At 37.6% G+C, this 27813-nt stretch overlaps 1 protein-coding gene across 7 annotated transcripts in view; it reads right to left on the bottom strand.

Moving 5' to 3' along the window:
* Window positions 1–27813, bottom strand: part of DPP10 (dipeptidyl peptidase like 10) — a 1401293-nt gene that overhangs the window by 641967 nt on the left and 731513 nt on the right. The window contains exon 1 of one of the 7 annotated variants that reach the window (XM_034953922.4): window positions 1130–1637. The exons of the other annotated variants lie outside the window; for them this stretch is intronic. Within the exon in view, the coding sequence (XP_034809813.2) occupies window positions 1130–1240 (111 nt within the window). The 5' untranslated portion in view covers window positions 1241–1637. Of the gene's footprint in view, window positions 1–1129; window positions 1638–27813 lie in introns of those variants that run through there. 7 annotated transcript variants of the gene reach the window in all.

Raw genomic sequence — 27813 nt, 5'->3', positions numbered from 1 at the left:
AATTACAAAAACATGTAATAATTTCTGGGTACATATAGTCAAAAGCAGTATTCATCGTGTTAGAACAATCACATAAACACATGAACAGAAGCAGGCTTGAGAGTGTGAATATGTCTGCGGAAGAAAATAGCTGGACAGATTTTTGAAGCACAAGCTCAAGGTAGTACTATCAAGACAAAGAGTCACACTTTTAAAAAACAAATGAGCAAAATTGCTTATTTGTTTACCTTCCACAGTTGCAGTCCCTATCATGTATTCGTCTCTGCGGGTTTTAGGGGTGGCGCTGAGGTATGGTTATATTATCATGCTTAAACATAAACAACATTTACTCCTAACACCTTTAAAAATAGACAACACTAAACTGTGAGAAGGGCAAAGATCACATGATCTTAAAAGAACTATCTTGAAAGCCACCCACATTGAATCCAAATTGGAATCCCTTTCAATGTCTCAGGAGTAGAAAACAGATTTCAAATTACAGAGCCCCTGTCATCTTCCAATAACAATACTGACTCATCAGCATAAGTTTGTCCAGTCAGTGATCATCATGAACGCACACTGAATGTCCAAAATATATCCCCAAATCTGCAAAAGACACTGTCCCAGCTTAAGTTTATCTGACAGGCAAAACCCAACACTAGGAAATTCATCGCCACAATTTCTCTCCTGTGCATAATGCATCAAAGGCTCTTCATAAAATGCTTTTTTCCAAAGGGGACCCGAGATTCTGTGTCTGCTGAGATCAGTGTCTAAGAATATGAAACAGAGTAATCTCCTACTGTATCCAACAGGTGGCATTATTATGTTAAACATCACTCATAAATGTCCATTCTAGTCCTCTGCCGTGTAGATTCCACAAATGTTCACAGAACACTGTGAACTTAAAAAATTTTAGAATTAGTCAGGTACAGTTGTCTATGGATAGACTCTTATGCCCTAAAAACAAAGCCTTTATACAAAAAGCTCACGCAAGACAGGCCAAACCCCTTCGTTTGGCCATTACCAGAAATCCAACAGATGGAAAGGTTGAAACATCTATTAGTAACTGCCCCTGTCCTAGCTTTACCCTCAAGCAGCCATTCTATCTTTTTGTCAGTGTAAACAAGTGCGTAGCCTTAGAAATACTTACCCAAAAGCACGGAGGCCACTGGCAACCCGTAGCCTTCCTATCAAAAATCCTTAACACGGAGAAATCCCGTCTCTGCTGGAAATGCAAAATGAGCCAGGCGTGGTGGCGCATGCCTGTTATCCCGGCTACTCAGGAGGCTGAGGCAGGAGAATTGCTTGAACCTGGGAGGCGGAGGCTGCGGCGAGCCGAGATCACGCCATTGAACTCCAGCTTGGGCAACAAGAGCGAAGCTCCGTCTCAAAAAAAAAAAGAAAAAACAAACTCCTTAACCCCGTAACCCGCAGATGGCCCAAATGCATTCAATCTGTAGCAGCAACGGCTTTGCTAACAGAAGAAAGAAGAAAAATAACTTTTGGAGGAAACTTCACTGTGAGCACACCTCACCAGGTCAGAACTATCCTAAGTCAGAAAGCCAAAAAGTAGCTTACTGACCCCAAAATCTGAAAGTGTGAGGCTATTTTGTTAGAAAAAGATGATTTAACATTAACCACTGATAATTCACTTAACCCAGCAGCTTTCCTAACAGGGGATCCAAATCTTAAGAGAGAGCACACATTTTTAGATTTAATTAATTACCATACAAAGGCCCGATGAGACCTAGGAGAAATTCCCTTCAGGACTGGATGACACTTATTTATAGATGGTTTCTCCCGGGTGATTGAGGGAAAAAGACACAATGAGTATTCAATAATTGATAGAGAAACTCTTGTAGAAATAGAGTTAGGAAAATTGCCTAATAATTGGTCTGCTCAAACATGTGAGCTGTTTGCACTCAGCCAAGCTTTAAAGTACTTAGAGAACCAGGAAGGAACCATCTTACCGATTCTAAGTACGCCTTTTGAGTGGTTCATACATTTGGAAAAATTTGGACTGAATGAGGGCTTATTAATAGCAAAGACCAAGACTTGTTCCACAAGGAATTAATCACCCACGTATAAATAATCTTCAGTTGCCAAAAGGAACAGCTATTGTCCATGGCCCTGGACATCAGAAAAGCCTTTCTTTAATTAAAATCCCAAACTTACAGGATTTCAACAAAAGTAAAGTTTGCTAAAAGTTAACACTGTAACATGTATTATCCTAACTTCTAATCTGGTGGTCTTAGGCAGTCTAGTCCACAGACATAAAGGAAGTTTGCTTTGGAAAAGAACTGTTATCATCTTTGACATTAAAAAAAGGAGAATTCATGTAAAAAGAATCTTACATGGTAAATTCTTGTCCGAAAGTAAATTAACTGGTTGTTTAAAAAAAGGGATGTTTACAACAAGTCAAAAAGTTAAGGCATGTCAAAGATTGTCTGTGAAAGTTGTGAAACATGTTATAAAAGGGAATTTATGCAAGAAATGTTGTATAATTTAAAAGTAATTTGGCCTCCTGAATGTAAAACTATTGAAGAAACAGTTTATTTGCAAGGTGTGTAAGGAAAGTAAAATATACTTTTGGTAAAAGGATTGTAAGGAGGCATAAGAATGTGGATTCATACCTACATTAAAAGGTTAAAAATTTTTTTTTTGTTTTAAAGTTTAAGCAAGTTTTGAAACGTTAATTGTAAAGGAAATTCCGTGTAAAAGAATTTAATTTATTTAATTAATTAAATAAATTAAAATTTATTTAATTAATTAAAATAAATTAAAATTTATTTTAATTGTTTATTAAAATCAAAGCACAATGGGTTTTTCTTAAAGCACTAACCTGCTCTTTAACAAAAATTATAAAGGGTTAAAAAGAGTCTATAAAAATCTTATGTTATGGTCAGACATTAAAATTGGATAAATATGTCTACAAGGTTTTATTAAAATTGAGTTTAACATTAATAGCACACTAATATAAAGGTGAAATTTAGCTTATCTGGTATAAAAATCATACAGGAAGCACTGTCAAATATAAAATGCTGTTTGGTTTTCTTTGGTCTAAAAACTAATAAAAATAGGTACTAAAGAGAATTCAGAAGGAAACTGGATATTGCTGACTGAGAGAAATGTTATCCAAACCCCTTATGAGGGAAATCTTGTTCCAACTGCATCAAGGGACCCACTGGGGGCCCCAAGCCATGTGTGACGCAGTCCTCAGAGTTTATGGGTGCATAGAGATTTATACCCTGGCCAAACGGTTACAGACAATTGCTTAGTAAAAGATTACCCCTTGGGGGAAGGAGTCCAGGCTTAAGGCCATTCCAAAGTACCTAGATTGATTACACAGAGATGCCTCCAATTGGTCGTCTAAAGTATTTATTAGTAATAGTAGACCACCTTACTCATTGGGTAGAAGACATTTTCTTTTCAAGTACAACTGCTAATAATGTAGTCAAGACATTGCTTGAAAATATTATACCCAAGTTTAGATTAATAGAAAACATTGCTTCAGATAATAGGACTCATTTCACTGCATGTGCCATTAAGAAATTAGCCCAGGTACTGGATATAATATGGGAATATCATAATCCCTGGCACCCACCTTCATCAGGGAAAGTAGAAAGGCCTATTACCCTGTTGAGAGTCTGAACTGTTCCCCAAAAAGACATAGGCCTATCCCATTATGAGATGCTTTATGGACTGCCTTATCTACATTCTACTACTGATCTCCCGACATTTGAAACAAAAGATCAGTTTCTCGGAAATTATATACTTGGTTTATCTTCCACTTTCTCTTCCCTCAGAACTAAAGGTCTTTTAGCACAGGTGCTACCCCTAGAGTTTCCAGTACATCAACATCAGCCTGGAGACCACATCCTCATCCAAAGCTGGAGAGAAGGAAAAGCTCGAACCGGCCTGGGAAGGACCTTACCTAGTGCTCCTAACTACCGAAACCACAGTCCGGACAGCAGAAAAAGGATGGACCCATAATACTCAAGTCAAGAAAGCGCCGCCCCCTCCCAAGTCATGGGCCATAGTCCTAGGGGAAAACCCTACCAAACTAAAGCTAAGAAAAATTTAACTCTCTTTCATCTATTCTATTCCTCCTTCTTCTTTCCTCACTCTATTGCTGATCACCTACTTATTAACGTAACCATGTCAATTCTGCCTCAAACTATTAGATTTGATCCTTGCCTTGTTATACCCTGCGGAGACTTGCCAAGAGAGAGGCAACTCTCCACCTCAGAAAAGTACTTTATCCTTCCTAGCTTTCCTCAGACTAAAAATCTGTGAACTGGGATAAGTTAGTTTGAGAAGTGTTTGACGAAAATTCCAGTGTAAACTGGAAATCTTGTCCTCCTAGAGCAGAGCTTCTCTGCCGAAGTTGGTCCAATGCTCTGTAAAATACCAAAGAGCAAGGATGGACCGCCCCAGCTAGTACTTGCAGTTTCTTAAAACCACATATATTCATTTTACTAAAGGAGTTAGCCCTCCCCATGGTCAGATAAATCACTGTAATCCAGTACAGATTACCATCTCTGCTCCCCAGAGTTCTTCCCCTTCGTTAAGCCATTTCTATAGTATAGGAGCAGAAGTCTCAGGGAAGGACCCCATAGGATCCTTTGAAATGTGCTTCATTGCCTCCTCACCTCCTGCACCTCCTTCTTCCTCTCCTGAGTTCTCCGCTAACCAAACCTTCTCTCGTTATAAACCCAATGATAAAACCAAAGTAGTTGCTGTAGAGGTTAAAAATTTAAAACAAACTATAGCAATTGAAACAGGCTATCAGGACACAAATGCTTGGCTGGAATGGATTAAATATTCTGTTCGCACGCTAAACAAAAGCGACTGTTATGTGCGACAGGCAGGCCAGAGACCCAGATTGTCCCCTTTCCACTTGGGCGGTTCTCTCATGGACCGGGCATGAGCTGTATGGTAGCTCTCTTCCAAAACCCCACAGCCTGGGGCGATGAGTCATGCAAGACTCTTTCACTGCTGTTTCCTGAGGTTGAGCCCTGTGGGTCAGCCCCCGAGGGCCATCCGGCCTCCAGCCCCTGATGTTACCTTCACCCGGTGCCTTTCACGGCAGGGGGAAAAGTGAGTATTCCTTGTAGACTTAACAGGGTGCAGTGAAACCAAGCCCTTCCAAGAGCTTACCCACCAGTCTGCCCTTGTTCATCCCCTAGCAGATGTGTGGTGGTATTGCGGGGGACTCTTGCTGGGTACTCTGCCGAGTAATTAGAGCAGCACTTGTGCTCTAGTTCAACTGGTCATGCCTTTCACCCTAGGATTCCGTCAACATGATTAAAAAAAAATTGTAAAAGAAGTGCCTCACATGGGTCCTTTGACCCCCATGTTTATATAGATGCTATTGGAGTTCCACGAGGAGTACCAGATGAATTTAAAACCCAAGATCAAATAGCTGCAGGATTTAAGTCAATATTTTGGTGGGTGACAATTAATAAGAACATAGTTTGAATAAATTACATTTATTACAACCAACAGTGGTTTATTAACTACAGTAGAGATGCTGTTAGAGGACTAGCTGAGCAATTAGGGGCTACCAGCCAGATGGCTTGGGAAAATAGAAGAGCCTTAGACATGATATTAGCAGAAAGCGGAGGAGTTTACCTCATGATGAAAACTCAATGTTGCACCTTCATCCAAACAATACCGCCCCTGATGGAAGTATAACAAAGGCATTGCAAGGTCTAACTGCTCTGTCCAATGAGTTAGCCAAAAACTCAGGAGTAAATGCCTCCTTCACAGGGTGGCTAGAAAAATGGTACAGTAAATGGAAAGGAATCATAGCCTCGATGCTTACTTCTCTCGCAGCGTAGAAGGTGTACTCATTCTTCTCGGGTGTTGTGTCATAGCATGCATCCGTGGGCTGGTGTGCAGACTCATAGAGGCAGCACTTACTAAAACCTCCTCCACATTATTAATTCTAAATTCTCCTCCACCTTATTCAGAGAAGTTTTTTCTTTTAGAGAATCAAGCAGAACAACTAAGCCAAGTCATGTTAAGGAAGTCTGAAGAGAAAGAACTGAAAAAATTCAAGATGGGGGATTGTTAAATATAGTGAACCCCAAGTTTCTCTTCAAAGAATCAGTATGTCAGTATGTTCAGCTCTGTTATTCTTTGATGCTCCATTTTAAAGTTTAACTTCCTGGTTCTCTTCACCCCTTGGCTCTAGTTTCAGTAAATAACTTTCCCGTCAGTTCCAATCAGTAGTTCACATCTGTTCCCCTGGTCACCTGCTTTGACCTGAGTCACGCCTTGTCGCCTGCTCTGTCCTGGCTCATCCTGAGTCACCTGTTCTGTAACCACCCTTCCTGCCAAACTACTCACCCCGCCACTCCGGCTTATACCCCTGATCTCTTTAAAAATAGCCAGTCGGTATTAGCTTAGACTGTGTGGTCCAACCCTAGACAACAGGGGAATGACACAGCAGTAGAATAAGAACGCCTTCCCCTCCCTTGTTCAGGGGTGCTCTTGCCATTGTTCCATCTGCAAGTCACACCCTTCTATAGAAGTAAAACTGCCTTGCTGAGAAAATTAAATTTATGTTCGAGTGCTATTTATTTATAACAATTCCATCATAAATCAAGGAGCACCTGTATATTTGTACATATGTGTGTATACATATATAATGATGCAAATTTAGTATAGTTACCTTTCTGAATCATTTTTATAGCTGTGAAGTATTGCATTTGTATAGATGTGCAACAATACTATTAAAGAAAATTTGAACTGTTTCCAGTCTTTCACTATTACAAATAGACGTACAGTGAACAGCCTTAGGTGTGCTTTTTTTTTCATATTTTTACCAATAGGTTTGTGAAATAGGTGTCTAAAAGTGTGATTGCTGGGTCAAGGGGTAAAAGTATATATAATTTTACTAGACACTGCCAAATTCCTCTCCATAAAGAGGTGTAGCATTTTGCATTTCCAACAGCAATTCCCATGACAGTATTCACTACTTTTGGATTTTGCCAATCTCAAGGTGATAAATGGTATTGCAGTGTAGTATAAATTCCTATATCTCTTTTTATAAGCAAGTATAAGGATCTTTATGTGTGGTTAGAAAACGTTTGGTTTATTGTATTTTATGACCTGGTCTGTGAATTTTCTTGAGAGACCCTAAAATACTGCCTGGTTTCTTCAAATATCTCTATAGGCTTAAAATTACTCTGGAAATGATCCCTCTGAGTTAATTTCTGTGAAAATTTACCATAATGTAGTTCTAGATATTAGCCCAAACTTCTTTATACAGAAAGATCCAGTTACCTGACGTTCACCCGGGACCCTGATTCTTTAATTATCCCGTTTTCTCCCATGTTTCCAATCTTAGTCTCAACTAGCTCTTTCCTGTAGCCCATACACATCTTTCAATTATTTTTATCCTAAAAAATAAGAAGGAAAAGCATACAAATAATAGAAAACAAAAATTTTCGAAAGGTAGTCTGCTGCATTTCATGTTTCCTCCATTCCTAGTCTTCCTCCTTCCTTGATCAGCAAAATTCTTGAAACTTACTTCTCTCCTGAGATTTCTCTTCTCTCCCGAGTGCGCTCTCTCTCTCTCTCTCTCTCTCTCTCTCTCTCTCTGCCTCTCTCTCTCCCTCTCTCTCTCTCTCTCTGTTTTTTTGAAATAGTCTCACTCTGTTGCCCAGGCTTCAGTGCAGTGGCACTATCTCAGCTCACTGCAGCCTTGACCTCTCAGGGCTCAGGAGATACTCCCACTTCAGCCTCCCAAGTAGCTGGGACTACAGGCACGCACCATCACACCCTGCTAATTTTTTTGTTTGTTTTTTCTTATTTTGTGTAGAGATGGGGTTTCACCATGTTGCTCAGGCTGATTTCCAACTCCTGGCTCAAGCGATCTGACCGCCTCAGCCTCCCAAAGTGGTGGGATGACAGGCGAGAGTCACCACACCAGGCCTACTGAGCTCTGTCATGCTCCCACCCGCTACATTATATTTCATCCCTGCTTCCCAGCTGCTTTAAAATTTACAGATTCCATTTCCAGCTCTCTCTGGAAGTTCTTCCCTTGTTATTGACCCCCAAACTTCCTAGGTGTCCTGGACCATCACTTTCCCATTATATTAATATAAACCAAGCCTAAAAAACTCCATCCACTTTCACAATTTTCACAACCATGTATATGCTGGTGACTCACAAGTGTATGTCTTTGTCGCTCTCTGCTTCAAGATTTAGTATGTATGAAAAATGTCCATAAATATCTGAAACTTTCTATACTAAAAACTAAGTTCTTCTCCATAGCTGGATTTGTTTCTCTTTATGAATTGTAAGAATCTTTGCACCACCTTCTGAATTCAGTAGGGCTAGAACCTGGCAGAATTGTGGACCATGATTAGAGTCCAGGTCCTTTGTCGACATCCTCTGGCTAGAGGCTGTACCCTAGCATATAACTATTCTAAGTCCTTCCTGTGTCCTGCTGCCAGAATGATGCATGTAAAGTCAGCCATGCCAGTTACCTACTTAAAACTCTCCAACTGTCTCCCCATCTTCTAGGGTAAAGCCCAAGCTGCTGTACAAGGACAACAATTTCCATGACATGGCTCCTCCTACCTCATCACACACCACCTCCTAGAACTGTACATGATAGTCACATAAATTGCTTATAATTTTTCCATAAATACCATACAGTTGAGGGTTATACAATTTGAGCATGCTGCTTCCTAATTCTTGAAATGACCACCTTCCATCCTTCCCCCTTCTTCGTCCTATCTCCTGTTCATATTTTAGGTCACAGGTCACCTCCTCCAGGAAGACTTCTTTGACTCACCTCCACTACTACCACCAAGGATAAGCTAAGCAAAGCTCTTAAAAGACACCCAGAGCATTGACTGCATGCTCTGTTACACTCAGAAAATCACTGTGCTGCTCTGTTTGTATTCCACCGTAGGCTCTGAGAGGACTATCGTGTCTCCTCCAGCAATGTAAATCCAGCAATTAGCACAATTCCTGGTGTATAATGTTCAGTCTATAAATGTTTATTGTCCCAAGCATAAAGAATATACTCCTGCTCTCTCTGCATAGAAAAACTTCCACATAGAAATGGGGTTACACGTAAAACAGAACAAAGCTAAGAGAACTAAGACCAGGAATGAATAAGATAATAAAAACAACGGAGCTACGCAGTGATGAGAGTGAGAGAAAAGGGGAAGAAATAAAAGAGCTTATTTCCACTCACTTATAAAAGGGTTAGACATGAAGTCAACATAATAGACTTTTTAAAAGTTCAACTAATCAATAAATTTTGTGAAACTCATATCTAACACAACAATGTGGGGTGTATTTATTATGAAGTAGAGGTGGTAGTGAGTTGCTTTGTTATGCTGTAATCAGCTTTATCTTTGAAGGTAGTTTTAATATTTTTCAGTAGAGAAGTGAGAGTAATTCCTGGAGAACTCTAGCACAACACACTTGCATTACAACCTTTACTAATAGGTTCAAAATTATAGTGATTATCTCTAAATACAGTGACCTACATGTTTAATATTGTTCAGATTACATTCTTTTGTTAAAATTAGCTTTCTGGAGTTCCTGCCACACTGAATTAGAGCCACATCCATCTATGCCAAATTGGATATCATTAAATATCTATATTTATGTTATTTTCTCTTGGATTATTTTAATCATTATCCTAAAATATCCATACACTCTTAATGCAATTTTCCTCAGAAATTTACAAACTTGTGGTTTTAATATAGATTGACATAAAATTTTTCTTAACAATAATAAATTTTAGGTACTTTTTTACTTTTGAAAGTACTCATCATTTTTTAGGACATTTGGTAAAATGGTACATTAAAATTCCATGAGTTATCTTTCAGTTCTGACTCTTCTGTAATACTTTAAAACTTTTGTCACTAAATGTATTTCTTTGTTGAAATGCGCTAAATACACATTAATGGGTGTTGCAAATTTAAATTCTTGACATTAAGTTCTCCCTCAAGAATATGATGCAGTTCAGCTTCCAACATTTTTAGAGCGAGTCACAGGCACCTGTAATACATTGTATGCATATAGTCTAAAAGTTAAAAAAAAAAAGAAACAAAAAACCTTCTCTAACTATAAAAGCGAACCCCTGAAATAAAGGAGTTAACGTGCTGTGCGTTTTAAGCATGGAATATTTAACAACGTCATTGTAGTGTTTATGAGAGTTGAGTACTCATGAGGTATAATCCCACTGTGATCCATCTCATGTCACAGAACTAATCTAATTCTAAAAATAATTTTATAACACAGCAATGCTATTCTCCTACTATCGCTTATTTTATAATTTGATTAACATAACAACAAAGGACAGCTATATAAAATTTAGTTTTCCTCAAGCAATGATGATTGTATCCTTTGTCTTCAATATTCTTCTTGACTCTCACATTATGTATTACTAAATGCTATTATTCATTTTTCATAACTGTTTCTCAGGAAAATATTACTTAGGATGACAATAGCTTCTACTAGATTATTCTGTCTCATTGCAATTACTTAAGGCAACCTGCTGTCAACAGTCACAGTTCAGAGATCCCGACAGTATGTGAGGCTGCAAATGTTTACATTAGGATATCTATCTCCTGTACGAATGTTTGAAGGTGTATTGGACAAAGAGATAAATAGCTGCTTTTCTTATCTAACATTTATTAATATCCAAGAACGTCAAAGACCGATATTAGCCTGGGTCATTAATTAGAGCCGGCTTGGCTTTGCCTGCTGCAGCTCTCCTAGAGATGACTTCTGTACAGTTGTGAAAAATGGGGCCATTCCTCAAGGGCAGCCTCCAAAGCGAATGTGACTCTTGTTGCATCCCTGGCTGCTGCTGCCATCGTCTTGTAAAAGTCCAATAAAGAGAAGAAATAAGACTTCACACGTGCCTTCTACAGATATTCACGCAACTTTTCTTTACTTTCCCCTTCTATTTGAAATGACCTCTTCTTCCCCCCTATCCAATACAGGGTCAGCTCAAGTGCGCAAATCATCTTCATCAGGCAGCAAAAGAATTCCACTCGACAAATTACTTTATAGTGAAGAAATAATAATAATAGCTAAAGTTTATATCATTCAGATGACTGAACACACGTTTAAAATACTAACTGTTTTTATTTTGACCCATAATCTCCCACAGGATCAGGCCCTACCTCGTGGGGTCATTATTGGTCTCATTGGGTTTTACAGAATTTCTTGCAATTGTTTATTCAAGAAGTCATTGAGTTCCCTATTCCCTCTCCCTGTCTGGGCTGCGAGTCCAAAGAAACTGGCTGTATTTAAAGTTAAAACTAACGTTGCAAACAAAACACTCTGGCCTGTTAGTTTGGCTTGTGCACCTCACCTCCTGTTTCCCCCAGGAGCTCTGCAACTAGCGTTCTTTCCATGGACACTTTCAGAGGCCCCCATGAAACACAGCCCTCTGACATCCTCCTGTCCTCTGGATTCCCCTCCTCCTTGCTTGCTCTTCCTAATTTTTAAAAAGCTCTTTCGATCTAGCTTTTAGAGCTCTTTTCCTTCTACTGTGCATCAACTCACTCTAGATTTTCTCTGTGAGAGTTATATACCAAAAGTCTAATTATTTATCCCACCTGTCAATCTGAGATCACTCTGACTTTATCAGCTTTGCTAGCCTAGCATACCTTTAAAACGATCCACAGACTGGAAGATATTATAAATACCAATCAACTTAATAAAGATTGCCATGGAACCCTCTCCTAAATGTCAAACTCTCTTTTCTTCAAAGCACTTCTACTACAAATGCAAATTCACACATATTTTTGGAAACTCTTCACTGATGATTCAAAATGAAGAAAGTCCAGTCCCTGCCCTCAAGAAATGTGTAGGTATATGGAGAGACACCAGTAAACAGGTAATTTCAAAGCCTGAGGGAGGCAAGAAAAAGGTTCTATTGGGTGACCGCTGGGGGGCATTTAACCCAAAGCACCAAGGTAGGAATGCTTCAAATGCACACGTGGCTTTATTCCCAAATTCCACAGGTCACAACCAGTTTGGAAGAATGACATTTTTTTTTTCCACAAAATTTATACTGTGAATAAAAAACCTATCTCTAAAAAATGAATGAACATTCTCATGTTCATTTTGGAGTACAAAACCATCACATTACCGCAGTAGATAATTTTCCTCTATGTTATTTTCTGCTTTGAATAAGAGAGAGTGAGTTAAAATCTGGCCACAATTAGTTCTACAAGGCTTATTATTCCAAGGGAAGCGTTAAAGTAAAAATTTTCCCTTAGTTAATGTGCGTGCCTCTGTGTGCATGTGTGCGCATGCACGTGTGTGTGTGTGTGTGTGTGTGTAAATATTTCATGTTTCCAAAAAGGAGTCCCAGCAGCCTGTTGTCCATGGGATGGGTGTATGCCACATCGTCCTTCTCAGGTAGTGGAGCTAAGTTTACCACTCAGGACATCCTGGTTCCTACATTCCAATATCCCATGACAACAAAAGAAGAAAAAGCAATGAAGTCATACTTTAAGCAAAACAGGCAAATGCGGAGGAGTGGGAAGCAAAGGAAAGGTAACCCCCGTCACTCAGGTTAGGGAGGTATCTTCCTTCTGAAATAGCTTCCCTACCTTCCTCTCTGAGTTAAATCACCTTCACTTATTCCAAGGAGTAAACAAAGGAGAAACTTGTCATGACTAGGGTTATATTCCATAGAAAGGAGTATCTACACTTCGCGTTAAAGTCCTTTGCATTGGAGAACCTTTAAAAAGGTTGGATCACTGAGAACAGGATACTTTCATGCACTGTTAATGCCCAAAGAGGGGCTGGAATAATTTTTAAAAGATATTTCATAGAGAATTATATTATATTCCTGATAACCCCAAAGACTGTTTTCCCTGATTATTCCCCCAACCATCTGAAAAAGCTTTCTTCTGTGAAATCTTTGGAATCCCACCAATCCCAGATCAATTACTTCTTCCAGCCTGAAATGTGACAACATCAAGGATTTCACAGTGGCAGAATTCATTAATGTAATTATATCTCACAACTAAAGTATCTTTGTGGCCATAACAACCAACTTCTGTGTACTTGTCCCTTCCTTAAAATACACATCTTCTGAGAAGTCTAGCTGTATATTTTAATTTTTGACACAAAATTACTCTAGATGGTCATAATTTCCCTGAAGCAAAAAGATTATTTGGAATATACCATCTTTTTCAACCAAGCGGTACATTGGATTTATTCTCAAATAAATATATTTTATAACTACATCTATATAAAGGTGATTGCTTTATATTTATTTCTATTTTACAGTGAAAATGTAAATTCTTATCTTTTTAAGCATCACTGCACATGAAAGACTGTTTTCTATAAATTATAACTTGTCTGCCTGTGTTGATAGATTACGGCTAACGGTATGTGTTGAAAAATTACGGCTGAATACAGCACTGACATCATGACATCGCTTTTATCCTTATAATGTTTTCAACATTCAAACGTTCTTAAATCATCCACATGCTTCTATTATAGTGAATGTCTGTATCCAGATACAGTTCTGTTGTTTTGGCCAATGATAGTCTGTGGTGGATCCGAGGTGACTGCACAGTCCTTACCATTTCTCTTATGGAAACAAGAAATTCATTTTTCCTCCTTTTGTATTTGGGCTGCTCCTGTGTCCTGCTTTGACCAAGGAAATGTGGCAGAAAAGAGACTCCATAACTCCTAAGGTTGATTCTTAAGAGATCTGCAGGGCTTTTTTTCCCTCGGTACTTGGAATAATCCCTTTTAGAAGGCAACTTCCTGGTAAGAGATGCTAGGACCCATGCTACGAAGAAGTTCAAACTACCCATGTGGAGAAAGAAAGACAGGTCATATGAAAAAGCAACAATATACAAGACATATGAGTGAAGTCTTCCTGACCTTCCAGCTACCGGATGAAGGCAGTCAAGATAAACAACACACTTGAACCAGAAGCACTGCCCACCAAGCCACCTGAACTCCTGACCAACAGAATCATGAGAAATAAAATGGTTGTTTTAAGCCACCGAATAAGGGAGTGATATGATATGAAGTAACAGATAAAACAGAATCTGCCTAAAATACTTTCTCAATAACGTCAGGTTAGCACAGACATTCACCAGAACTTCCATCATGATTTCTTAAAAGATAATGAAAGTTGTTCATTTTAAGTATTTTCACACCCAAACTGTTTGTCTGTAAATTATTTTTTAATCTCCAGGATAAAAAGAACAGATGCACCTTGCAAGGTCTTAGCGTTAAGGTGTTTCATATTAGAAGACAGCTTTTAAGTTGTCCTTATTCACAAATCAAAATAGGCGTGAGATGTGTTTACTAAGTGACGTATATTTTCAGGAAAAGAGACAACTTTTATTCACTTCTTTATTTCCTGTTGCTTTTTTGCTTAAGAAAGGGAGGGAGGCAGGGAGGGAGGGAGGCAGGGAGGGAGGGAGGGAGAGAGCGTCATTATAATCAAGAGTTCTGGGTGTTACCCTCAGTCCTTCCATTATAAATAGTTACCTCCATGGACATTGAGATAAATAAGCAGAAAGGACTTTTTTTCATGCCCACTCCCACCCCTTCAATCTAGAAACATTACCTTGGAGCATCAGTCTGGGTGTCTATATACATATGTACATTTCTAGTGACAGGATGTCAAGGTTAGATGTATTCAGGGGCATAACTTATAATTCATCCATTGGGTATGTCATAAGACTCTGCAGTAGCTGGTGAAACAGAGAGCTTGGTACTCCGCCAAACACTGAAATCTCAGAGGTCAAGGGAATCCTGACTTCCTATTAAACTTCCCTATATCACCGTAATTCGAAGATCTGACAGGATTTCCAGGTTAATTCACAAAAGGAAGGGGTTTGACCTAAAGATCCTGGATTATAACACACAAGAGGCTTGATTCCTTATGATAGAATCAAATGGTACCATTACCCAAATTTTAGGTACAAGTATGTAATTAGTGACTGATTAAAATTTATTTTAAGTCATACCTATTCAGTATTTATAATATGAAATCAGGAATCTGCCTGGTAACATTTCATGTACCTTTTCTGTCTGGGTTACTTAATAAGATTCTTGAAAAAAATTATCAAAGTCCTAGTTGATTTCTATCAATGTACCTCTCCTCAATCATGCCCATACATCTCCTAATATTCCCAGCAGGACGTCAAAGATTAAGGCCTAATCTGAACTCTAAAAACCACTTTCCATTCAGTAGCTTGACTTCCTAGAAGCATTAACAACTACAAGTTTCTTCTTTGTGTTAAAAGATTAGCAGCTACCAAATATGCCCTGCAATAATTCAGCAGGTGTATTGTAAAAAATTGATTTTTCTTTAAAATTTTTCAGAGAAAAGAGGTTATTTGATTTTAAAAAGCTCTATAATCTCTACAGAATCTTAAAAGAAATAACTTGTTTTTCCTATTGTTAAGAATAGTTTAACTAAAAATTCCTTCTGTGAAACGGTTTCGAGTCTTGGTAGAGCTGGTCATCCTTACGGATCAATAAAACATTTCAATGCTGCTATTTTTCTTCCTGGTGTGTTTGTTAAATTCCATTACTACTTGATGGAATAGAGGGGAATATTGTGACCAAATAAATTTGCCAAGTTTAGAATAATTCTTAGCTTCCTCAATACATGAGGAGTTAAGGACACAAAAATCCATAAGCTTATAATTTATCGAGGTAATTTTTCTTTGCAAACATAAAAGAATTCTGCAAAGTCTAAGGTCTTCTATCCTTACCTCAACTATTATTATCTCCTTATTCACTGAGAGGGTGGTTTGCTGTGACTGACAGCAACATATAGCCTTTTTAGACTAAGACAGGTGAATAAAGCACAGTCTATTGTTTAAAGAAATGCCTCTCATTTCTCAAATTGTGCTTATCCCACGGTATATAAGAAAACGTAAGCACACCACGTATTCATTATCATGTATTGAGAGTCTCTATATTTTTTAATAATAATACAGAAACAACATTTTAATAATGCTGGATTATGTCCATTACTAGCCTTTAGACTTCACAGTGTCATTCAAACATCCAGGAATATAATCTTTCTTATTATAAAAGAAAATAGAGGGAATTTGTTCAATTCTACATTAAAATTTCTAAATATTATTTTATTGTTTCCTTAACATGAATATCTTATAAGGTATAGAATTGTGTTTCAGAATATTTCAATAATAGCCCTTTTCTTTTACCCATCTACTAGGAAAGGCTCATTAATTATTTTCAACTTATTAAAATCTGCAAAAGCTGGGATACATACTTGAGTCTAATGCTGGGGATAAGGAGGAAGCTTTTCTACTTTTAATTTGTTAAGATCCCCATTAACATATGTAGACCAATGCTATCTAGATGGTCCCTCGATTATGATGGTTTGGCTTCACCATGGTGTGAAAGCCATACACATCCAGTAGAAACCACAATCCCATAATAGGAGAGGAACTTAGGATAGTTTCAATTTATGATGCATTTTTGACCCGATGATATTTTTGATTTACAATGGTTATGTCAGGACCTAACCTCATCCTAAGTTGGAAAGCATGTATATAAATAAACGTATATATACATACATATTCATACACACATGCACAGATATAGCATTGAAGTGGATGCCAACATATCGAATACTTTTATTCCAGTTTTGCTAATTGGAAGCTGAGGTTCAGAGAGGTTAAGGGATACCCAAAACAGAACAGCTAATAAATGCAGTAGTTATCTTTAGGTTACATGCAATCATACATATCATAATAACCATCAATTTATTTTCTTTATTAAATAGAGGCCAATGATTTGCTGATTGTGGTTGACCAGTAAAGTAGCCACTCTCCTCCACAGATGACAGTAGTGGTATTCATAGTAGTCGTTGTAGTAATAATGCTCATTAGAACACTGTGTGCAAGTTAGTTTGTTGTTCTCATTTTAAAGATGAGGAAACTGTGGTTCAGAGAAGGAAAGTAATTTGACTAGGGCCACATAACTTCTAGGTGGCAGAACCGGGTTTTGAACCTGGATTGTCTGCCCCTAGAGTCCATGCCCTTGTCTACTCCAGTAGACAGTGTCTCAGGAGTTTAATGAGCACCTACTCTTTGTCAGGCAATGTGTGGAGAGCAGGGCTCTTCCCTTCTGTATGTAGGCAAGGGTACAGTAAACACACCTGCACCAAGACTGGCTATCACTTATCAGATTATGAGGCACATAATATCTAATTCATCATCAAAAAAGGAGGAACATTTTTTAAAGAAGCCAACTTTTAGAGGGTCTATTTTGATAACATCAAGGTTTTTATCAAAAAAAGCAATGTCACTTTGGGAGGCCGAGGCAGGTGGATCACGAGGTCAGGAGATCGAGATCATCCTGGCTAACACAGTGAATCCCCGTCTCTACTAAAAATACAAAAAGTTAGCCGGGCGTGGTGGCGGGCACCTGTAGTCCCAGCTACTCAGGAGGATGAGGCAGGAGAATGGCATGAACCCAGGAGGCAGAGCTTGCAGCGAGGAGAGATCGCGCCACTGTACTCCAGCCTGGGCCACAGAGCAAGACTGTCTCAAACAAACAAACAAACAAACAAACAAAAACAAAACAAAAGTAATGTTATACACTTCAAAATAAACATATCTGCTAACATTTTTATAAAAGGAGAGGTAAAGAATGTGTCTAGACTAGCTTGAAACCACAAACATTTCTCTGGAAGAAAGAAATGAAAATAATATTAGTGATTACCTATCAAAAGAATGACAGAATGAGGAGCTGCACAGCTGGGGAACAACTCTGGGAAGGAGACGTTCCACTGTATATATTTGTGTAATATTTGATGTTTGAACTACATGAATATGTTATTCAGAAATTAAAGAAGATTGTGTGTTTTATTTAAAATTGGAAGTGAAAAAAATAGACTCCGTTAGCACCGACTGCCGAACTAAACAAAATGACAAAGACCTCTGAAAACCAAGGCTGAAATCAGATGCTTAGGTTACTGAAAAACCGGGAGCAAAGCATTCACCTTCTCTTTCATAAAATGATGAAGCCAATTTGTTGTTCAAGTTCATTATGGGAGACAAGGAAGACAATTTTAAGTTTTTCTAAATTGTAAAGTTTACATGAATATATACACATATACACACACGTACATGTACATGTCTTACAGTGCTCACCAGTTCTTCACTAACAAAAAAGTGGAGGTAAATCTAAAACTAAGTATGCACAGTTAAAAAGTCAGCTTCATGGATGACAAACGAATTTAAAAATTGGCTTCAAAGATGATACAAACTAAATTATACATTTTGGACAATAAAGAGTGACTTTTTGTCTTAAAATATTTTTGATAGACATAAAATTATACATGATTAAAATTTTCAAAGTAAACTCCATTTTCAATTGAATATACAGAAGGCAGTAGCCATGCTCACAGTGCATTGCCTAAGACAGCAGGTGCTCACCAAACACATGAGAAACTGTCTACTGGAATAGACAAGGGCATGGACTCCAGAGGCAGACAATCCAGTTTCCAAACCCGGTTCTGCCACCTAAAAGTTATGTGGTCGTAATCAAATTATGTAACCAAAGAGGTTCCCTCTCTGAACCTCAATTTCCTCATCTTTAAAGTGAGGATGACAGTTCTAACTTGTACACAGAGTTCTAGTGAGCATTACTACTACAACTACTAGTATGGCTCTTACTATTATCCTTTGTAGAAAAGAATCAAATATGATTTATTGATCAGCCGCAAGTGGGAAATCATTGGCCTCCACTTAATAACAGGAAAGAAGTTGATGGTTATTATAATATGTATGGCTGTATGTGATCAAAAGACAACTTCTGCATTTACTACCTGTGGAGTCTTGGGAGTCTCTTAACTTTAATAAACCTCAGATCCTCATTTGTAAAACTGGAATAAAAGTGGAATCTATTACATAAGGTTATGGTGAGGATTAAATAAAATTTAAGCAATTGATTACATTACATAATATAAATATATAAATATTATAAATATAAAATGTTTATATATAACAAATATATATTTATATATAAATATATTTAAATTTTTTATAAAATATATAAAATATAAATATACAACATATATAAATAGTATAGACAAAATTTTAGCTACTGTCAATAATAAAAATACTAATAATTTTGTCACTGAAATTCTTTCCTTTTATAATTTGAAAGTCATATTTTGTAATTTTGCTACAGGCTCATCTGACTCATCCTCTAGGACAAGTGTCAGCCTGGCTAAAGACATAAATTAGGATTAGAGAATCCTTGCCTTTGAGAAATAAAGCCTTACTTCTCAGAGTGTGGTCCACAGACTAGGCATCATCTGGGCACCTGCTATAAATGCAGAATCTTGGACCCCACCTCACATTCACTGGACTAGAATCTGCTTTTCAGCAATATCCCCAAGTGATTCATACCCACATTAAAGTTTGGATAGTGTTCTAAAACTGATTCTCTAATACAGTAGCCCTAGCCACATACAGCTACTTAAGCTTAAATTAATTAAAATTAAGTACAATTAAAAATACAATTCTTCAGTGTCACTGTCACAATTCAAGTGTTTAAACATGATAGCCATGTGTAGCTGGTGGTTATCATATTGGAAAACACCAATACAGAACATTTTCATCTTTCCAGTATGTACTATCGAATAGTGCTGGTCTTTCCTGTGAGAAAGTAAAAGATATTTTAGGAAACTAAGGTTCAATAATTCAATACGTTTTTTAAACTCCAAATTATTCATTGAACCCCTTTTTACACTGCACAGAAGTACTCATGTAAACTTATTTTTTTGTTTTTAACACTGGTAGGAAAGGGCAAGGGAAGGGAAGTAGCTTGCCCCTTGTGCAAGTGGTGATTCTCTCTTGAGGTTCCCAATCCCATTCATATGTTTATTTCTTCCTGTTCCCCCACCCCTCTTAAATTCATAAGACCCTCATTTTCTCTGGCCCCCAAATATGGGTTCTCAAGACAGAGCATACGAAGCAATCATGGAGCAGGAAAGGATACAAGTTAGACATAAATTGTTAATATCCCCTGCCCAGCCAGAAGTTAAAGGAACAAAGGAAGTCATGGTGGAATCCAGAGCTACGCAGATGAATGAGAAGAGCTATTTTTCAGAGCACTGACAGTCACAGATGCGAGTCACAAGGGAATGAAAATTTATGATACGCCTTAAATCACACCATGTTGGTAGTTAATCTCTCTTCTCCCTAAGGGCAGTTTCTAAAAGTAGCCATCTCCAGGAACAACTACCACCACGCAGCTTGATCCGAATCTCATTTTGCTAAATCCTCCAAGAATAGTTTTTCACTTCCTTGTGTGCAATTATCCTATCTCATCTTCTCCAAAGAAAAGCTATTTGAGACTACCAAATTGTTCTCCTCTAGCCTTCATAGACACCTGCATCAATTTCTTGGGACAAACCCGACAAGCAATGTTGGCTGACTGGCTGCATTCCAGGACCTCACTGCTGGTGAATCAAATCTGACACTGGAAGCTCCATAGGGTTTACAGAAAACTTTAATAACATGACTTAAGAAGTTGGCTGTGACATCAAGTGTAGGCCCAGATTGCACAATTTTTCTGAGCTTGGGAATGTTAAGAAAACAATTCGAGAACTGCAAATAAAAACAAGTATAACTACACATTCATCTTTTCAATGTCAAACTGGGGCACTATCTAATCACCCGACATATGATTATAGAATTTCAGGAGAATGTACCCTATTTTCTCTTACTACTTGCTATTACATAGGCCCACAGTCTATAAAGTTAGATGTTAATTATAGAAAATATATAAGTACCCAAAAATTTCTGTCTGCTATCAAAGACAAACACAAAAGTTATGGCCTGAATATTAACCAGTTTTGTATTTAATTTTGCAAACTTTGTAAGCCATTCCTTTTCAGACTATATAAATCTCTCTTCCTCAAATACTGTTTGAACCAACTTTACCATCTTGATGGTTCCTTTAATAAGTTAAATTATTGACAAATATTCACTACATACTTGTATGAGAACCACATTTTCTCATTTGGAAACATGTACATTGAAAGCGATCAATACTGTCTTATAGATCTTCATGTCTGATCTGGAACGGGTCTTCCTACTCTCTTCTACTTCATCAGGAAAATGAGATACTGCAGAAAATCTAGACTTTACACAAACCATGATAGTTAACCTTATTGCTTTCAGATAGAATCTATATAATACATCTTCTTATTAAACCTGCTACCAAAAATAAAAATAAAATCCTAAACCAGCTGGAACCTTTCCACTTACATTCTCATCAATTTTTTCTTTATCGACAGCATCACAGACAATCCAAAGTGATTTCTATGATTCTGATAATTGAGTGAGGCTCCTTCTACCGACTCTTAACCTAGGTAGGAGGAACTCTTCTTTCTACTGTACCAAACTGATCAGTTGTATGATTTTGAGCAAATCAGCCTTTATCGTTCTCAACTGCCTTATCAGTAAACCAGATAACTTAATCACATAGTCGGTTGTAAGAGTCATTCAAAATATATGTACATCTTAAAGGGGGATAATGGAGAGAAAATGGGATTCTATTATTTAAGACTCTCAGAGTCAGAACTATGAGCCCACAGTGCATGTTACTAATAATTACCATCTGCAGATTTTACGCTGGCAATTTGACTGTTGCATCTCATGCTCAGGTCATTTAATATGTGCCTACCTAAAGCATACCCATTAGAACAGATATTTTCTCCTTAAAAATTGGCTGTAAATGGAAGTCAGCAGATGGTACTGTACAACAGGAACATGTTATGGTATCTGCTTAATTTTTTAGCCCTGTATAACCTGTTGGTGCTTTGTGATCTCTCTAAAATACCTTTTTCTTGTTACAGAATGACTCATTTTGAGGTTTACATAACAATTATGGGCTTGTTATGCTGCACATCTTCAAACCAGCAATTTTATATCATGATGGCTTTGTCCTGGGTTTTCCTTAACTAAAATTGCCTTGTGTGACCAATAAGCAATGTGAAGCTGACATTTCTGAGTCCAAGCAGCTAATCCTAGATTGTATTTACCTATTTTCAAATATTTGCACCATCTGTGATTCCATATTAGTTTTTTTGGATTCGCTGTTACAGCTCAAGAACTGTAGCTCTGAGAAGGAATGAAGCTGCACTCCAAATGCAGAATACATTATAAGCATGAGATGGAATTTAACCATGGGGATGGGGAAGGGAAAAAAAACAAAACAAATTCAGAAAAGTAAATGCATATTCAGTTTTCCATTTTCAAAATATAAACTTTGTCAACTTTTCTGCGTGATAAGAAATATAAAAATGGATGCCATATAGCTTCTTAACCAACTCTCAATCCATGTTTGCTTTGGAGTCAGGAGGACTCTATATAATCTGCATACCAACCAAAACAGGAGTTCAATATTAAAGATGCCTTTAAGCTTCCAATGTCAAACAGTGACAAAAGGTGCTTTAAAGCTGTGTTTCCAACTTCTGGGAACTTCAACATCCAACATAGTTTGATTTTGCATCACTCTGTCTATGTCTGGTATAACAACCCAACCCATATTAATAACCAAATAATAAGCACCACCATTTTTCAGCACCTCTTGGATAGTAAACCTATTTCATTGCTGATCCTCACAACAGTTCTGCAAAATAAACATCATTTCATTTTCAGATGAAGTATCAGATAGAGAGAGGCTGGGTAAGTTGCTCAAACTAGTATGTCAAGGTTCTAGGGTTTAAAGTCAGGTTAAATGAGTAGAAATCCCTGGGTCTCTCCACTAAAAATAATTACATGTGTCTCAAAAATTATTCTCATGGACTTATTTATTTAGCATATAATCATTTCTCTGGTCTGTATTGGAACTTGGTGCTCTGAAAACTCTGTCTGGAAATACAAATAATCAGCTTCTGGAAATAGCTTTTTTTTTTTTTTTTTTTTTTGAGACGGATTCTCACTCTGTTGCCCAGGCTGGAGTGCAGTGGTGCGATCTCGGCTCACTGCAAGCTCCGCCTCCCGGGTTCACGCCATTCTCCTGCCTCAGCCTCCGGAGTAGCTGGGACTACAGGAACCCACCACCACGCCCGGGGGAGAAGCCTTTCTTACCAAGAATCCCAGTGTATCAGAAGTCTGTTGTTTCCATTCATGTCCCAAGAAAGCTCTAAAATTTACCTGCATGCATTCCCCAGTTTCTAAGAGCATCTCTCCTTTAGGAGGGATTCACCCAATTGCTACTACATTGCTGGGAGCTGCAATTTCAAATGCCGTGTGTAGATATCAGCAGTTGCTTATTCATGCTGAGTGTAAGAGGGGAAGCTTGAGAAAGTCAGCTCTGTTTGTGTAGTGGTGGCACTGCCATTTCACTGGAGTAGTGAATTTCACAGTTCACGTTCCGAATGGCATTATGGCTTTGCGTGTAACCTCTTGCCATGGCAAAGTACAGAAGATGCATATGCGCTTCTGTGATGTCTGGTGGCCAGGTGCCAAAAGTCTAAGGACCACTGACCTAGAACTAGCACATCACAAAGGAGAAATCAAGAAATGTCAAATGAGCTTTGCCTAAGGACACAAAGCATTTTAAAACTTTTTTTTTTTTTAAAAAAAGGTTATACTTATGTCAAGTGACAAGGAAGGCAGATGTGCTACCACGACACCACCGAAGGCTTTGTATCAGCAGCTGAATCTGGGAATGGCTAGATGGAAGGAGACCCAGAATCAAGTACTGCTTCTAATTCTAAACAACAGTGTGACCTTAGACAAGTCACTTCACCTCTCCATTGTCTGTTTCCTCATTTGAATACAAAGGTGTGACATTTAGGAAACAACAGTTTCTCTGAATGTTATCATCATTTATCATTCATGTCATGGCTATTTGAAGGAAAGAATTTAGAAAGGCAATGCTGCTACCAATATCCATCTATTCTTTTTCTTTTCTTTTCTTTTCTTTTTTTTTCTTTTTTTTTTTTTGATGGAGTCTTGCTCTGCCACCCAGGCTGGAGTTAAGTGGCACAATCTTGGCTCCCAGCAACCTCTGCCTCCTGGGTTCAAGCAATTCTCCAGCCTCAGCCTCCTGAGTCCCTAGGATTATAGGCAGGTGGCACCACACCTGGCTAATTTTTGTATTTTTAGTAGAGACAAGGTTTCACCATGTTGGCCAGCCTGGTCTCAAACTCCTGACCTCAGGTGATCCACCTGCCTCGGCCTTCCAAAGTGCTGAGATTACAGGCACGAGCCACTGTGCCCAGCCAATATCAAAGTATTCTTTGTCAGAAAGTCAATCAACTCTTAGACAGACGATGGCTCTCAGAAATGCAGAGAGGCGGAGGGAACTGGATTTGGGTTTGGAGATGGCATTCATGCAAAGAGAGATGAAGGAACGAAAAGTACCATCCTGGAGTGCAGAGATACTGACTCTGAGCAAATAGAAATGTGTAATAATGAGCCACTCATCATGCCACAGTGGCCTAAAGTTGAGTAAATCTCATTTTGGAGCAATTATAAGCAACCTTCATAAATGTGAAGGAGGGGAGTCTCTTTCATTTCAACTTCTGGTTCAATTCACACATGCCTGTCACTCTCACTATGGGTGTCAAGAAGTAGGGTACACACAATTCCTAAGATCAGAAAAAAAGAAATAACCCTGATGAAGATGTTGGGTTTGGCTTCAAAATATGTTCACTTTATTTATTGGACCACTTATGTTTTATAGTACTCTAAAAAAGTACATACAAGTGAAACGTATCGTCTTTTCCCTTGAAGTCCCTAAAAGCTAGTGAGGTAGATAGAAAATCTATTCATAATTTCATAGATCCTAGGAAATTTAAATTATAGACTAATTTTGCCAAACAAATGACCTATTCTAAATTTGAGGAATCCTTCATGGATTTCAGTTTTCTTCCCTCTCAAAAAGATATATTTTTACCTCTATTCAAACATTGCCTCAGTTCCTCATCTTCTATTCTGTGTCTAAGAGAGAAGAATTATCAATGCAAATTTGTGACACATTGATTTAAAGGATTGCTTTATGAAAGACTTCTAGTACTTGTTTTAAAACATGTGAAGTGAAAAAAAAGAGCCATGTTTTGCATTGATTAACTTACATTAAAACCATTCCTGGAGGTGAGATTTGATTAATGTAAGTATGAATATCAGAGTTTTCACTTACTCAACTCTTGCCAAAAGTAAACCCATGTTCCAATAACAAGAAAGGCCTATTTCTCCCTGTACAAGCATTATTAATGCAACTTCAAGTGGTCTCTCTGGTCCATTATTTGAAAATAAATAACAGGGCAGCCTGCCACTCAAGTTCTTGATTACATAATACAGATTTGTCACATTTCTGTTTTCAGAGCAGACTTTCTCAGATGGAATAAGAAACTGAATCTTCATTTACATATCAAAAAGAGACTGGGGATAAGATAATAAAAATAGCTTTTATCCTCACTTTTCTTCATTTGCTATCTTTTATAATCTGATACATAGTTATTTTGTCTTGACCTGAGAAAACCAGTAAGCATGACGAATTACAATAATATTAAAGTTAGAAAATACATAGCTTGGCTGGAGAACATTCCCAAATGTAAAGTCGGTTTTGATTATGCACTCAACTAACTTTTCTTAAATTTCAACTAAATAATATCACCTGTTCCTGTATGCAGAGAATTTCTAAGTAAATCATTCCTGGGAACCAAACTTCTGGAAAGAGAATATTAAACCATGAACATATCAAACAAGACTCTAAGTCTTTTGTGAAAATAGACTCTTCATCTAAAAATAGTAGAAATCAGTCAAGTTGTCATGAATTCATTTTCATCTAACGCCCTATAATAATCTACCTATAAAAGATCCATAGCATTTAGATCATAAATATATATATATGTGTGTATAGTGTGTATATATTTGATAATGGTGTACACACACATATTCAGCATTTTCATTAACATAAGTGCAAATTTACTTTTGTAAAAGAAGAAAATATCCTTCTGAGATGATCTAGAAGCACGATAGCATTAAGAATGAAAATACTTACTAGGTTTCAAGCTTGAGCCAGATGCAATAAAAACTCATTCACATAGATTCTCTAATTATTGCAACATTCTCATCATCCTCTCCCTTTTCAAGATGAAAGAATGATTTTAGTGGGATTATAAATTGCCTAGTAAATGGCAGAGGAAGGAATCAATCTGAAATCTGTTTGACCTTGTTCTCAGTCTTACATCACGTTGCCTCTCCCCAAAATGTAATTAAATTTGAAAATCATTTGGCAATTCCAAAAATGTTATAGAATATTTTAAAAACTTTTAAATAAACTATGGCATGAAAAACTTAGAAAAAAAATTTTTTTATTTTGTGGAAGACATTAAAAGAATACTCTTCACATCAATTACAGAACAGAACAATTCAAAATATTTATTTTATCAGTTTTGGATAAAAGTGAGTTTTCTGTATTTAGCCTGGCAGTGGATGACACATTTACCATTACAAATGGATATGCCTGAGATTCTAAGAATTTAGGAAAGCTTAAAAAACATAAATCTACAATAGAAGAGCTTTCTTTTCAGTGCCCCAGTCTCCCCACCGAACCTACTTCCCAGCCTTCTCTACTATACTGAAAACGACAACCATTCCTTGAGTTAATATGTAGTCAATGATAAGAATGTCTACCGTGTAGAAAGAAGGTAAGTGCTAGTTTTAAAAGCCTTAGAGAACAGGTGCTATTAGATAGGGACAAATAAACAGAGATTGGTTATTGCCAGAAAACTGGTGGATCAGGTCAATAAAAACTTTAAAACAAGAGTATGCTGGGAATAATCAATACTAAACGCCACAACTTCTCAAGGCAGGACAGCATTCACTAGAGCAAGAACAATTCTAACTATCCATAAGGATATAAGTTTATGAAGAAGTTTACAGTCCCTTTATCATTTATCTGGCTTCTCTTTGGACCTTGTACAAGTCTTCAGATGGAAAAACCTCCAACCTTTTTTTGGTTGAGGTATGTCTTAGTATATGGCCCCCATTCTAATGTTAGTCATACATGAACTTGGTTAGGACACACAAGTCACTTAGCAAGTATGAAAATATATGGCGATGATTTTAATAAGTGGAGCATACATGTGTGTTTAAAGGTTACACAGAAAAAGATGTAGAAAAACTTTGTGAAAAAGTCTTTTGACTTATGTTTAATCCAATTCCATGCCCCTCTCCATAACAGTAGGGACATGCACCCTGGGTTCTTGGTGGCTCCCCTGCCGAGCACACTCTCCTGCTACATTGACTGAAATCTCACCCCTTGACATATTTCTATAAATCCCATCTGTCTTTCCTTTAAATACCCTCTTTCTCATGCTGATTACCTTGGGAAGTACATTGCATTGAAAACAATATGCAACATATTCAGCAGCTAATTCAACTCTTGGTGAGAATTAGCCAAAGTTTACTTTTAGCCTGACTTCTTACAGAGTAGAACAGTAAAGAATTTTACTATTCAATTTTGATTGAATGAAAGTCAGGATGTAACAGAATATTTTGAAATCTGGATGCCTGCCAAAATAGGATTGATGTCCAAATCCATTAATATAATATTCGCATGCACCCAAAAACTCATGTGTAATCATACTAATACGTGTACTGCAAAATATGGTTGTCTGTAAACTTAAAATAATGGATCAGCTATACATGGCTTAATAATCTGAGGCTTTTTTTTTTTTTTTGAGACGGTCTCGTTCTGTTGCCCAAGCTAGAGTGCAGTGGCACAATCTCGGCTCACTGTGGTCTTGACCTCCCAGGTTGAAGCAATCCTCCCACCGCAGCCTCC

This window comes from Pan paniscus, chromosome 13 (genome assembly GCF_029289425.2).
Source record: "Pan paniscus chromosome 13, NHGRI_mPanPan1-v2.0_pri, whole genome shotgun sequence".
Lineage (NCBI taxonomy): Eukaryota > Metazoa > Chordata > Mammalia > Primates > Hominidae > Pan > Pan paniscus.
This window is presented reverse-complemented; position numbering and strand designations above follow the sequence as displayed.